This window comes from Cibotium barometz, chromosome 56 (genome assembly GCF_041138505.1).
Source record: "Cibotium barometz isolate CiBa-2024 chromosome 56, ASM4113850v1, whole genome shotgun sequence".
Taxonomy (NCBI): domain Eukaryota; kingdom Viridiplantae; phylum Streptophyta; class Polypodiopsida; order Cyatheales; family Cibotiaceae; genus Cibotium; species Cibotium barometz.
Genome location: NC_141101.1, coordinates 26298362 through 26311536, shown reverse-complemented (window position 1 = coordinate 26311536; position 13175 = coordinate 26298362). Strand labels below are relative to the sequence as shown.

Below are 13175 nucleotides of genomic sequence, written 5' to 3'. Positions count from 1 at the left end.
TCTGATACCAGTGTTACATTCCCGTAACGCCGCTACGGGCATTACCACAAGAGGGGACGGCCTCTGGCTCACCACCCAGCCATAGAGGAAGAATGAGGATTGCCCCTCATCCCCCAGGCTATATAGTGTGTGGCCTGCCGTCCACACTAGCCTGGCCGCCCATGACTCCGCATGGGCGTCCTCTCCCACTGAACCCCGGACATGGCCATCCGGTCTGCCGTCGGTCACAGGCATTACAGCCTACGTGACATTTTTGTTTTCGCCATAAATCTACGAGACATGGATGTTATTTTGAGATATGTATATATGAAGTCACTTGAAATAATGTATTGTGTTTACTTAAAACATGACCAATATTGGGGAAACTAAGTTTATTTTTTCTAGAACTTTACCTGCAGCAACGCGCGGGTCCAATACTAGTGTAGTCTTATGGCATTCAATAAAGCTATCTACATCTTTCTTTGTAGTGACATTGAGGATAACTCATTGAATTTCTTTCTTTGTAGCAACAATGAGGATAATCATTGACTAGTTAGTGCTATGCATGCTAAGACCAACATCATTGCCAACATTTATGAGCAAGCTGGCATGCCATCGTTGTTTCTTCAAACTAACAATAAGAATGATTCATCCACCGGTTGTCATGGTAAATCGTGACGATTGAGTTGTACATGGTGACATGTCCCTTGAAAAGAGCTAGAGCAAAGCATCAAATAGAATGTTGTCTGCATCTTTGTCATGCTTATTCATTGACTAGGCTAACCACATAATAACCGTGTTAAAGTACTCTCAAATCTTTGCCTAAGAGAACACAAGTGCCTCCCTCCTAAAATGTACAGTTTTTCTTTTCTTTTTCTTTTTTTTTTGGGGGGGGAGGCGGGGGGAAATCGACTCTCTTCTTTTTCTCTCTATCAAAGGAAAAACGTTCCAAGCTCAAAGAACCCAAGAAATCACAACCCCATTCCTTGCAGATGCGGATATGGCTTCTTGCTTTGAGGCTCGTGCCGAGCTGGAGTACCTCACGGATCCCTCCGAGTGGGACACTCGAAATAGCAAAGTAAGCAAATACTCCAACTCCATTTCGTTTTTGCAGAGCAAGAAAGCTGCTCTGCTCTCTGACAATCCATCTTTGCAGCGAAAGAAGTCTGCTCTTCTATTTCTGCATGTTGCAGGCAAAGCCAAGGGTCTCATATCTCCGGCATAAACTCTTCAAGGAGTCTTTATGAATGGACGGCTGTTACAATCCAAGTTGGATTCAAGGCATGCCGAGGTCCAAAGAATGTGCGATGGAGGCACAAAAAGAAGAAGAGGAAGTAGGAGTACAAGTGAGCAGCACCATCAACAACATCAGCAACACATAAGAAGAAGAAGAAGTGAACAACAACAACAACAACAACAGTGGTGGGGAGACGCTGAGGGTATTCACAGACATCTCCTCCGCAAATCAGATGGGTGGGTATTGGATGGTGGAGATCCATCGTCCGTTTCATCTCGAGAGGTTTGTAAAGCCCCCAAGGGTACAGGAGGCACTCGCCTAAGGGATTCCGCCCTGCAACCTTCAATCAAGCACTTTGCATACATCTTGCACAAATGCAGAAAGGAGAGAAACTTAGCACAGGCAACGCAATTGTATAATGCCTACATGTGCCAAAGTGGATTCAAAGCCCATGCATCACTTGGGAACCAGCTTGTCTCACTGCTTGTGGAAGTTGGAAGCATGTGCCATGCCCAGAACGTTTTTGGCAGCCTGGCGTTTCGGGAAGAGCGTTCGTGGAATTCCCTCATCATAGGTTTTGTGAAACACGGACAGCCCGGGCATGCTCTCACGTTGTATCAGAAAATGCAGAAGGATGCTTCTCTACATACTAATGCTTATGCTTTTGTGGCCTTGCTAAAGGCTTGCACTGCGCTTAACGATCTGGAAAAAGGTTGTGAAATACATGCTCTGGTTTCTCGAACCGGGTTGCTGGAAACAGACGTTTTTGTTGGCTGCGCCTTGGTCGACATGTACGCCAAACGTGGCTCCCTTGCGAAAGCACAAGAAGTTTTTGACAAACTCCCAGTCCGGGACGTGGTCTTGTGGAATGCACTAGTTGCAGGGTATAATGAACATGGGCGTGGTGAGGAGGCATTGTACTATTTTGAACAAATTGAACAGGAGGGCATCTCTCGGAATGTCGTCACATTTTTTAGCAGCTTAAAAGCCTGCGGCAGCATAGGAGCCACAGTCAAGGGACAAGAAATACATGCTGAAATTGCTAAAAAAGGGTTGGAAAGAGACCTCCTCATTGGCAACACCTTGGTTGACATGTATGCTAAATGTGGCTTGCTTGCAACAGCACAAGAAGCATTTGACAAGCTTCCAGTTCGAGATGTGGTTTCGTGGAATGCACTTATGGCAGGTTATACCGAACAAGGGCATGGCAAAGAGGCATTCTACTGTTTTGAACAGATGCAACATGAGGGCATCTCTCTGAGTGCTGTGACATTTGTTTGCATCTTGAAAGCTTGTGGCATCTTAGGAGACATAGACAAGGCCGGAGAAATACATGCTGATATTGTCAAGAAAGGGTTGGAAGGAGAACTCCTAATTGGCAACACTCTGGTTGATATGTATGCTAAATGTGGCTCGCTTGTGACAGCACAGGAAGCATTTGACAAACTTCCAGTTCGAGATGCAGTCTCGTGGACTGCTCTAATTGCAGGATATGTGGAACATGGGAATGGGGAGGAAGCACTCTACTTTGTTGAACAGATGCAACATGAGGGCATCTCTCCAAATTCTTTTACACTTGTTTGCAGCCTGAAAGCTTGTGGCAGCATAGGAGACACTACTAAGGGAAGAGAATTACATGCTGAGGTTTCTAGAAAAGGATTGGAAAGAGAGCGCATTGTTGGCAATGCCTTGGTTAATATGTATTCTAAATGTGGCTTGCTTAAAGAAGCAGAAGAATTGTTTGACGAGCTTCCAATTCGAGAGGTGGTTTCGTGGACTGCACTAATTGCAGGATATGTGGAACATGGGCATGGTGAGGAAGCACTCAATTGTTTTGAACAGATCCAACATGAGGGAATCTCCCCGGATATTGTTGCACTCATTTGCAGCTTGAAAGCTTGTGTCAGCTTAGGAGCCACGGACAAGGGTCGAGAAATTCACGCTGAGATTGCTAGAAAAGGGTTGATGGAAAGAGATGCTTTCATTGGCAGCCCCTTGGTTGATATGTATGGTAGATGTGGCTTGCTTGCAGAAGCACAAGAAGTGTTTGACAAGCTTCCATTTCAAGATGTGGCCTCATGGTCTGCACTAATGGCAGGATATGCTGAACATGGGGGTGGTGATGAGGTACTAGACTGTTTCGAACGGATGCAACATGATGGTATCTTTTTGACTGCTGTCACAATTGTTTGCAGCTTGAGAGCTTGCGGAAGCATAGGAGCCAAAGTCAGGGGCCAAGAAATACATTCTGAGATTGCTAGGAAAGGGCTGGAGAAAGAGCTCCTCATTGGCAGCACCATGGTCGACATGTATGCTAAATGTGGCTTGCTTGCAGAAGCACAAGAAGTGTTTGACAAGCTTCCAGTTCGAGACGTGGTATCTTGGACAACACTAATGGCAGCATATACCGAACATGCATGCAGTGAGGATGCACTCCACTGTTTTGAACAGATGAGACTCGGCAGTATCTCTCTTAATGCTGTTGCATTTGTTGGCAGCTTGAAAGCTTGTGGCAGCATAAGAGCCACAGTCAAGGGCCAAGAAATACATGCTGAGATTGTGAGAAAAGGATTGGAAAGAGAGCTCCTTGTTAGCAACAGCTTGGTCGATATGTATGCTAAATGTGGCTTGCTTGCAACAGCACAGGAAGTGTTTGACAGGCTTCCCATTCGGGACGTGTTCTCATGGAATGCATTATTGGCAGGATATGTGGAATGGGGGCATGGAGAGGAAGCATTTAACTGTGTAGAACAGATGCAACGTGAGAACATCTATCCAAATGTCGTCACATTTGTTTGCACCTTGAAAGCTTGTGTCAGTGTAGGAGCCACTTTCAAGGGCCGAGAAATGCATGCTGAGATTGCCAGAAAAGGGTACGAAAGAGAGCTCCTTGTTGGCAACATCTTGATCGAAATGTATGCCAAGTGTGGCTCGCTTGCAGAAGCGCAAGAAGCATTTGATAAACTTCCGGTTCAAGACATGAATTCTTGGAATGCATTGATTGCAGGATATACTCAGCTTGGAAAGAGTGAAAACGTTGTCCATATCTTTGATAAAATGAGAGGAGAAGGTATCAAGCCAAATCTGGTCACATTCATGAGTGTTCTTAATGCATGCAGTCATGCAGGTCTTGTGACTAAGGGCCAGATGTATTTCGAGGCCATGAGCAATGATTATGGTTTCATCCCAACTCTTGAGCATTACACTTGCATGGTTGATCTCCTTGGCCGTGCAGGCCATATAGATAAGGCTGTAGCAATGATCAGGAAGATGCCACTACATCCTGATATTGTGGTGTGGCATACTGTATTGGGGGCTTGTCGAAAGTGGGGCAATGTGGAGCTTGGAAGACATGCCTTTGAACATGCAGTACGATTGGACGAAAAGGGTGCGGCAGCTTATTTATGCATGTTTAACATTTATGCAGATGCTGGCATGCAGGAGGAAGCAAACAACATTGACATGATGAGAAGAGAAAATCAAGCATGGAAGAAGCCAGGACATGCTTGTGGAGTTCTGCATTTCTCTTTGGTTGAGGATAAAAGGCATTTCCAAGGGGAGAACATTTTTGCAAATCTAGGAACATCTTTCACTTGAAGTGTCCAAAGAGAGTATATCCCAGATTTGCATTGGGCATTATGAGACACTTCAGATTATGCGAAGGAAGATGTGCTATGCAACTTCAGTGAGAAGTTGGCTAGCATGTGTGCCTGGATAAATAATCAAGGGGTACATGTACATGCCAAAGTTCTCAGGGTGTGTAATGGCTGCTGTGCAGTGCATCCACCAGGGAAGGGTGGGGTGTTCATGGCCATGGTTGAGTTTGTCTTTCGTAGTAGGGTTGTCCTCAGATTTTGCCTGCCAGACAGCAATGCAAATATATGTGAAACAAACAGCAAAAACAAACATACTGCTTAAACAGAGACTAACCTTACCTTCGTCCCAAAAAAATTACAAGCCCAGCTATGATAAGGCAGCCCAGAGGGGCGGCAGTGTTGGTTTCTCCTTGGTTTTGGCCCACTCATAGATGCCCCAGCAAAGCTCATGGTATTTTTCATAGACAAATGGGTTAGAGCGGCACCTACTGACCCAAGTTTCGTTGTCTTCTATATCATATTCCTGTTGATTTCTGGGGATCACAGTCTCGAACACTAAGAATCATGAGCAACTGACTTGCGAAAAGTAACATGAACACCTCACGATAGGATTAGCTGGATCTGCCTCCTGGATCTTCTTAGAAGTGGACTCAAAGCCAATTATCTGTTTTCTGATAAATAAAAAGATCCTGCCTTAAGACACCTCTCTCTGTTCTTGGATGCCCACACTTTCCATGCACCCACCTCCATCTAGGCCACTCTTACTAAAATCTTGTTCTTCAGGAAATACAATGATTGCCTTGACAACACACATACTGCTGGTGTTGCAAGCTTCATGATTGCTTTGTAATGGCTCTGCTTCATGATTGCTTTGTGGCTAAGCCATTACAAAATGCACTAAATGTAGGCTTTGCATTGTCAAGCCGCTAGTAAAGGTAATGCACTCCTGTGCTACTTTCCGCACAGTACTAGCACACGACTTCCCATCCCAAGCTATCTTCCACTTAATGTTAGCTCAAACACTTAACGCAAGAGGGCTATCTCTTAGCTCAAGGACAAATACTGTTTATGTTTTGCCAACAGTCCTTTGGATTCAATTCCAAAGTTATGGAGGGTTCTCTTAAACCAAGTTGACAAGTAAAGGCTCAACTTGTAAACCGATGACAGCATGCTACAATAGAGAGCAAATGGATTCAACAATAGGGAAAGTAGGGAGGAGCTTTGAGTAAGATCAACCTAACACATGTGAGCTCATAGAGAGATTAGTAAAGAGTAATAAGATAGGGGTATTTGACAAATGTCTTTAGTCCATCTTTGTTTCTCCTATATTTTCTTTAGACTTTCTTAAACAAAACTTAGAGGTGTGGAGGTGGACTAGGTTAGGTAGAATCTATTGGAAATCAATGCTCCACTCTCGTCATTGTGATTGTACGGGTGACGGGTTGCTCTATTTTGCAAGGCTTCCTTAATGAGTAATAATCATTGTGTATTGAGCATGCTTGGGCACCCGACATTGCCCAATTTAGACATTGGATGTGGCCATAGGTAGTATGATGGACATCTTATATGTAGACTTGGCACTATGCCAAGTAGGATGCATGTAAGTATGGGTTGATAGACTATACTCTAGACTAGAAAGAGATATTCTCAACACATTGTCCTCAGGTTGTGGCGTCGGAACGGGTGGGTCTCCAAATGACCTCGGAGGGGTTTGAAAGTTGTGCCCAAACCTTAGTAAGGTCTACTGTCTATGCCCCAGTCTGGTGATGTGGTCTATTCAGTCCATGTGGACCAATCATAGAGCGGCCAACCTACGATACAATAAACCACAATGTAGACTGGCATGGTCAGCCTACGATATGAACAACTGTGGGCACTATATATATAGACACAATTGGTAACCTCCTTGTCATATATTTAGATCGTTGAGTTTAGTTCTATCTTCATTGTATTGTGTGTGCCCTTTCAAGTGCATGGCATCCTCTATCTAGAGTAGTTTACTTCTATCGTTATCATGTGCGTCGTGTGTATCCTTTCAAGTGCATGACATCCTTTGTAGAGGTCGCTATCATGCCGGAGCAGCATAGGTGAACAAACTCTATCAAATTGTAATCAGGTTTATAAATAGTAATTTAGTATTATTCTCCATGTCTTTTGTATTAAGTTTCTTGTGATGTTTGTGTGCAAGTGTAAGTCATATTCTCTTATAGAATCGTGTTACTTTCTATTGCTTTTTAATTTATTGTGCATTTTGGTGATGGTATGGAGGCTTAAGATGGATCATTTCTCCTTTGGCAAGATAATCCTCATTTGAGTATAAGTTGCATTGCACATAAACTATTTTAGAAACACAACATGGATTAAATGATTAAAAAAAGTAGTAAAAGACATGTTGGACAATATAAGACTGAAACTTTTGAAGGTCATGGTTACCTTGGTATTGTGAGAAACCTGTGAGTAACTATTTCCCAAGTTCTTGTCTTTAAACAAAATATTTTTATGCAACTCTTGCCTTTTAAGTTCAGTCTGTGTGTGTGTGTGTGTCTATATATATATATTTATATGTATCTATATATACATATACATATATATATATATATGTATATCTATTTATACATGTGTGTGTGTGTGTGTTATGTATGTATGTATGTATGTATGTATATATACATGTATATATGTATGTGTATATATATGTATATATACATGTATATATGTACATGTGTGTGTGTGTGTGTGTGTGTGTGTATACATGTATATATGTACATGTGTGTGTGTGTGTGTGTGTGTGTGCACACACACACACACACACACATGTACATATATACATGTATATATACATATATATACACATACATATATACATGTATATATACATACATACATACATACATACATACATATATATATACATACATGCATGCATACATACATACATATGTATGTATGTATACACACACACACGTGTGTGTGTGTATGTAATTATGTAATTATTATAAGTTTGCGTACGCACGCATGCATGTGTATATATGTGTGTGCACACACATGCATGTGTGTGTGTGTGTGTGCGCGCGCGCGTGAGAGAGAGAGAGAGAGAGAGAGAGAGATTCAAATAATTAAATTTAACAAATTATTATATAATTGTATGTATACATGTATGTTTATATATCTTAAATAACTATGTAAATATGTTTTCTTGTGTTTATACAGAGGTTCTATAATTTATATATAAGTTATACATATAGATGTATACAAATAGGTGTGTGTGTGTGTGTGTCCATATCTCTCCTTGAAAAGGCCATAATTAAACATGGGTCAAAAGTGTGAACACATGGCCATCTTTTTGGCTAAGGGGATTGTTACAAGCTAAGCGTACTCAGACCCATCCCATCACCCCAAGATGGTGTGGGCGACATACCTCGATCGAGGTATAGGTATATGTGCATATCGCAACACGCCTCTCATCCAACGAGCCTCTCATCCAACGAGCCTCGGCTTGGATACCTCAATCGAGGTCAATCCAGGTCGAAGTGGCATCTACAGAGGTCCCTCTACTTAATCGAGGTCCAAGTGGGCATCCATGTTGAGCTCACCCAATGTTGAGTCATTTTCCATGGAGGACCTCAATTGAGGTCCACACAAGTGCCACACTAGAGCTCGTCGACCGAGGTCCATTTGAAAAGATGCAGGGAGGAAGAGGGCTTGAGCTCTTGCAAGCACACACACACACTCACAAAACCCTAATAGAGAACACACAAGGTGAGAGGCTGAAAATCTTCTTCTTCTCTACTCAACACTCAACACACTATATACAAGATAAGAGTACACACAATATGAAAGGTACTCAACCAATACATACACGGGTTCTCTATAGTGTGAACCCGACTAAATGAGCTGGCGCTATAACTATGCCAGTCTCTAGAATGGTTGTCACACAGCCTGTCATCCCACTGGCCGCATATCACCCAAGATCTCACCAACCATGCCAGTGGTGTAAGTGTGGGGCCTATCCCCCAGGCGGGTCATCAGTGGCCACCGCCTCACTAGACGAGCTCGATATCTCAACACTCCCCCTCGAGCTCAACTCCATCTCATGTACACCAAGCGAAGTCCTGAATCTGCGGAGCTTCTCTGTACCCAATGCTTTGGTGAAAATGTCAGCTACCTGATCCTCTGTGCTGACATAAACAAGGTCAAGATCTCCTGCCAAGACCTTCTCTCTGACGAAGTGGTAGTGGACCTCTATGTGCTTTGTACGAGCATGAAAGACTGGGTTCCTGGCCAACTGTATACTGCTAATGTTGTCACAGAAAATGACAACTTGTCTATCCACTGATAGACCCAAATCTGCAAGTAGCTCTCTCAACCAAGATACCTCACATGCTGCCATAGCAGCTCCTCTGTACTCGGCCTCTGTACTGGATAGAGCAACCGTAGGCTGCTTCTTGCTGCTCCAAGTCACAGCAGCACTCCCCAAAGAAAACATGAATCCACTGGTAGATCTTCTATCTGAGATACTACCAGCCCAATCAGCATCTGTGTACCCATGTACACATATCTCTGTCCCAGTCTCATAGAATAGTCCACAATGCAAAGTAGACTTCACATACCTCAGTATGCGTCTCACTGCATCCAATTGCGGTTTCCGTGGAACCTGCATAAACTGACTCACCAACCCAACAGCATAGCTCAAATCTGGTCTGGTGATCATCATGTATATCAAACATCCTACTATGCTCCTGTACATAGTAGGATCCTCCAAGATCTCTCCTGAATCTGCACTCAACTTGCCATTCTGATCCAATGGCACAGAAATAGGCTTACAGCCTGTCATACCATACTTGGACAACATGTCCAAGCCATACTGTCTCTGCAGTAATCCAATACCATGTGGTGACCTAATCACCTCAATGCCCAAGAAATATCTGAGCTCCCCCAGATCCTTCATCTCAAACTTCTGTCTAAGCAAGATCTTTACATCAAAGATCTCTGCATCATGGTCCCCCGTAATGATCAAGTCATCTACATAGATGATAACAAGCACAACTCCTCTATCACCATGTCTCACATACAATGAGAAATCTGCATTGGCTACATGAAAGCCAATAGTGACAAGATATTCAGAAATCTTGTCAGACCATGCTCTTGGTGCTTGCTTTAAGCCATACAAGGCTTTCTTCAACCTGCAAACATGCTCCGGGTGACCCTCATCCTCATAACCAGGTGGCTGCAACATATACACCTCTTCTTGCAAATCCCCATGCAAGAATGCATTCTTTACATCCATCTGATGTAAAGACCATTGCTTTGACGCAGCCACTGCTATCACAACTCTCACCGTTGCCATCTTGGCAACTGGGCTGAAAGTTTCCTCATAATCAATCCCATATGTCTGTGCATATCCTTTGGCTACCAATCTAGCCTTGTACCTGTTTATGCTTCCATCACTGTTATGTTTTACTTTGTACACCCACTTGCATCCAATAGCTTTCTTGCCTTCAGGCAATTGCACTAAATCCCAAGTTTCATTTCCATATAGTGTATCCATCTCCTCATCCATAGCTTTCTCCCAACACACATTTCCAACAGCCTCATCAATGCATGTGGGCTCAACAACCTGCACAACCTTTGCCATATATGCATAGTGATGTGCCACATAACCATCATATGTAAATCTCTGCACAGGGTTCTTCACTCTCCCTGATCTTCGTAGCTTTTCATTCATGGCTTCCATAGCCTTCTTTACACCAGGTGTTCTCATAGCTGGGATCCCAAGCTCCTCATCAAGGCTCATATCTGAGCCACTAGACTCTCCATCAACATGAGAATGCCCTGCAGAAATGTCAGGCATACCAAGGGGCTCAACCACTTTCTCTTTTCCTTTACGTGATGTACTAATCACATTTGCAGGACTGGTATTATGACGCAGCCTGCCACTCCATGGTCTATCAATAGACCCACTAGATGAGGACCCTCCTGGTCCACTCAAAGACTGTGATTGCTGACCTGCATTCTGTGCAACCACACTTCCACTCACATCAGCCCCAACAGCTTCTTTTTCAGCAACATACCAGCTGCTCATCTCATCAAACACAACATCCCTGCTTACCCTCAGCTCACGTGTAGCAGGGTTATAACACCTGTATCCCTTTTGCTCAAGGGAATATCCAATAAACACACATTTTTCAGCTTTCGGGTCCAGTTTAGTTCTCAGCTCATCTGGCACATGCACATGTGCAATGCATCCAAAGACTTTCAGATGAGACAAATCTGGTTTTCTGCCAGTAAACCTCTCCTCTGGTGGAGTTACATCACGTATGGCTGCAGTTGGAGTCTTGTTCATGATGTATACTGCTGTAGAAACAGCCTCAGCCCAATAGCAATGCGGCATATTCTTCTCTTCCATCAATGCACGCGCAATCTCAGCAATGTGCCTGTTTTTCCGCTCAGCAACTCCATTTTGCTGCGGAGTGTGTCTGCATGTGAACTGTCTCCGAATACCATTCTTCTTCAAAAATTCAGAGAACTCATTGGAGAAGTATTCTCCCCCTCCATCTGACCTTAGGCACTTGATATATTTCCCTGTTTGCTTTTCAACCAAAACTCTGAAATTCTGAAAGTGAGTGAACACCTCACTCTTCTCTTTCATGAAATATACCCACACTTTCCTTGTGTGGTCATCAATGAAAGTCACATAATACCTGCAGCCTCCCATAGATATGGTCTTCGTAGGACCCCATACATCTGAATGCACAACATCTAGTGCATTTCTGCTCACATATCTGTTACGTGGAAACACATGCTTTGTTTGCTTCCCAAATTGGCATGCTTCACAGATTTTATGCATACCTTCCACTTTAAATTTTGGCAGCCCTGTCACAATTCCTTTTGTCTGCATAGACTTCAATCTCTGCACATTCACATGTCCAATTCTTTTATGCCATAGGTCTGTGTCTGCAACAATTCCTGAACCATTTGCAAACATCGCAGCACTCATTTCAGGCATGTCTACATTCAACGTAAACATTCTGCCCACTCTGTTGCCTTTTGCAACCAACCTGCACTTGTCTTTGAAATCTTCAACATAACACCCATCAGGGTTAAACCGAACCTGCAAACCCTGCTCAATCATCTGGCCAACTGAAACCAGATTCTTTGTTATGTTCGGTACATGAAGTACATCTGCAAGGTACTTCACTTTGCCATCCTGCATAGACAATGGCACATCTCCAACGTGGGCAATTGGATGAGCAGTGTCATCCCCTGTTTCCACAAAACCTGGTCTTTCCGGGTTTTTCATCTCCTTGAACCACTCCCCATGACTTGTCATGTGGTTCGAAGCGCCTGAATCCACATATTATATATTATCTTTTTGTGCTGCATCAACATTTTCAGACATGGCATTCACGACATGCTGCATAACAAACAACCTTTCATTATCCTCATTATTTCTGCTTGAGGAGGATGCATAGTTGTTTTGCTGCACTTTTCCATTTTGCATGTCAGTCTGCTTCTTATAACATTCTGCCTGCATATGTCCAGGCTTACCACAATAATAGCATTCACGTGCATCATTATATTGCCTTTGCCAATTTCCACGGCCTCTTTGACTCCCCCTGCCTCTGAATTTGCCTCTTCCACCTGCGTGTTGTTATTGTTGTTGATTCTGGGGCTGTTGTTGCTGCTGCTGCTGGCCATAATTCTGATTACCTGTTCGGCCACCTCCTTGACCACGTCCACGGCCTCCTCTACCTCGTCCTCTTCCTGAACTCGTGTAGAAGGCCTATTGCTCTAAACTGTTTTTGCTTTGGGAAGACTGTTGGTCTTCACCCAAGCTCTTCTCTTCGATAATCAGCATAGACACCAAATCTGTAAAGTTGGGAATGTTTTCCCGAGTCTGAATAGACGTCTTGAACGCCTTGTATTGTGGCCCGAGACCACGTAGACAGACTTCCACCTTGTCATCATCATCTACTGACACACCAATAGATGCAAGGGATTCCACAATACCCTTTATCTTCAACGCATAGTGATTCACAGGCATGCTCTTTTTCTCCACAGTATGAAGTTCATTCTTCAACTGTATCTTACGTGCCTTGGTATTTGTTTCATAAAGCTTTACCAAGGTGTCCCACGCCTCCTTGGGGGACTTGGCATCCTAAATGTGCCCAATCATGGTGTCCTGTATACTAATGGAAAGCCAATACATAACCTTCCTGGCTCCTTGGTTCCAGTCTTTAAACTCTTTCACATCTGCAGTAGTCGGATTTATATCCGGTATCTCCGGTGCCTCTTCATGCTCACCTTCTATGTAGTCCCAATAGCCTTTTCCCATCAGGAAATTCGTCAACCTGAACCTCCAAGCA

The 13175-nt window shown here is 43.5% G+C and overlaps 1 protein-coding gene across 1 annotated transcript; it reads left to right on the top strand.

Moving 5' to 3' along the window:
* Window positions 1–920: 920 nt before the first annotated feature.
* LOC147607070 (putative pentatricopeptide repeat-containing protein At3g47840) lies at window positions 921–5514 on the top strand. Its single transcript, XM_086791356.1, has 2 exons — window positions 921–1057; window positions 1173–5514. The coding sequence occupies exon 2, from the start codon at window positions 1223–1225 to the stop codon at window positions 4811–4813; it is 3591 nt and encodes a 1196-aa protein (XP_086647482.1). The 5' UTR covers window positions 921–1057; window positions 1173–1222; the 3' UTR covers window positions 4814–5514.
* The last annotated feature ends 7661 nt before the right edge of the window (window positions 5515–13175 follow it).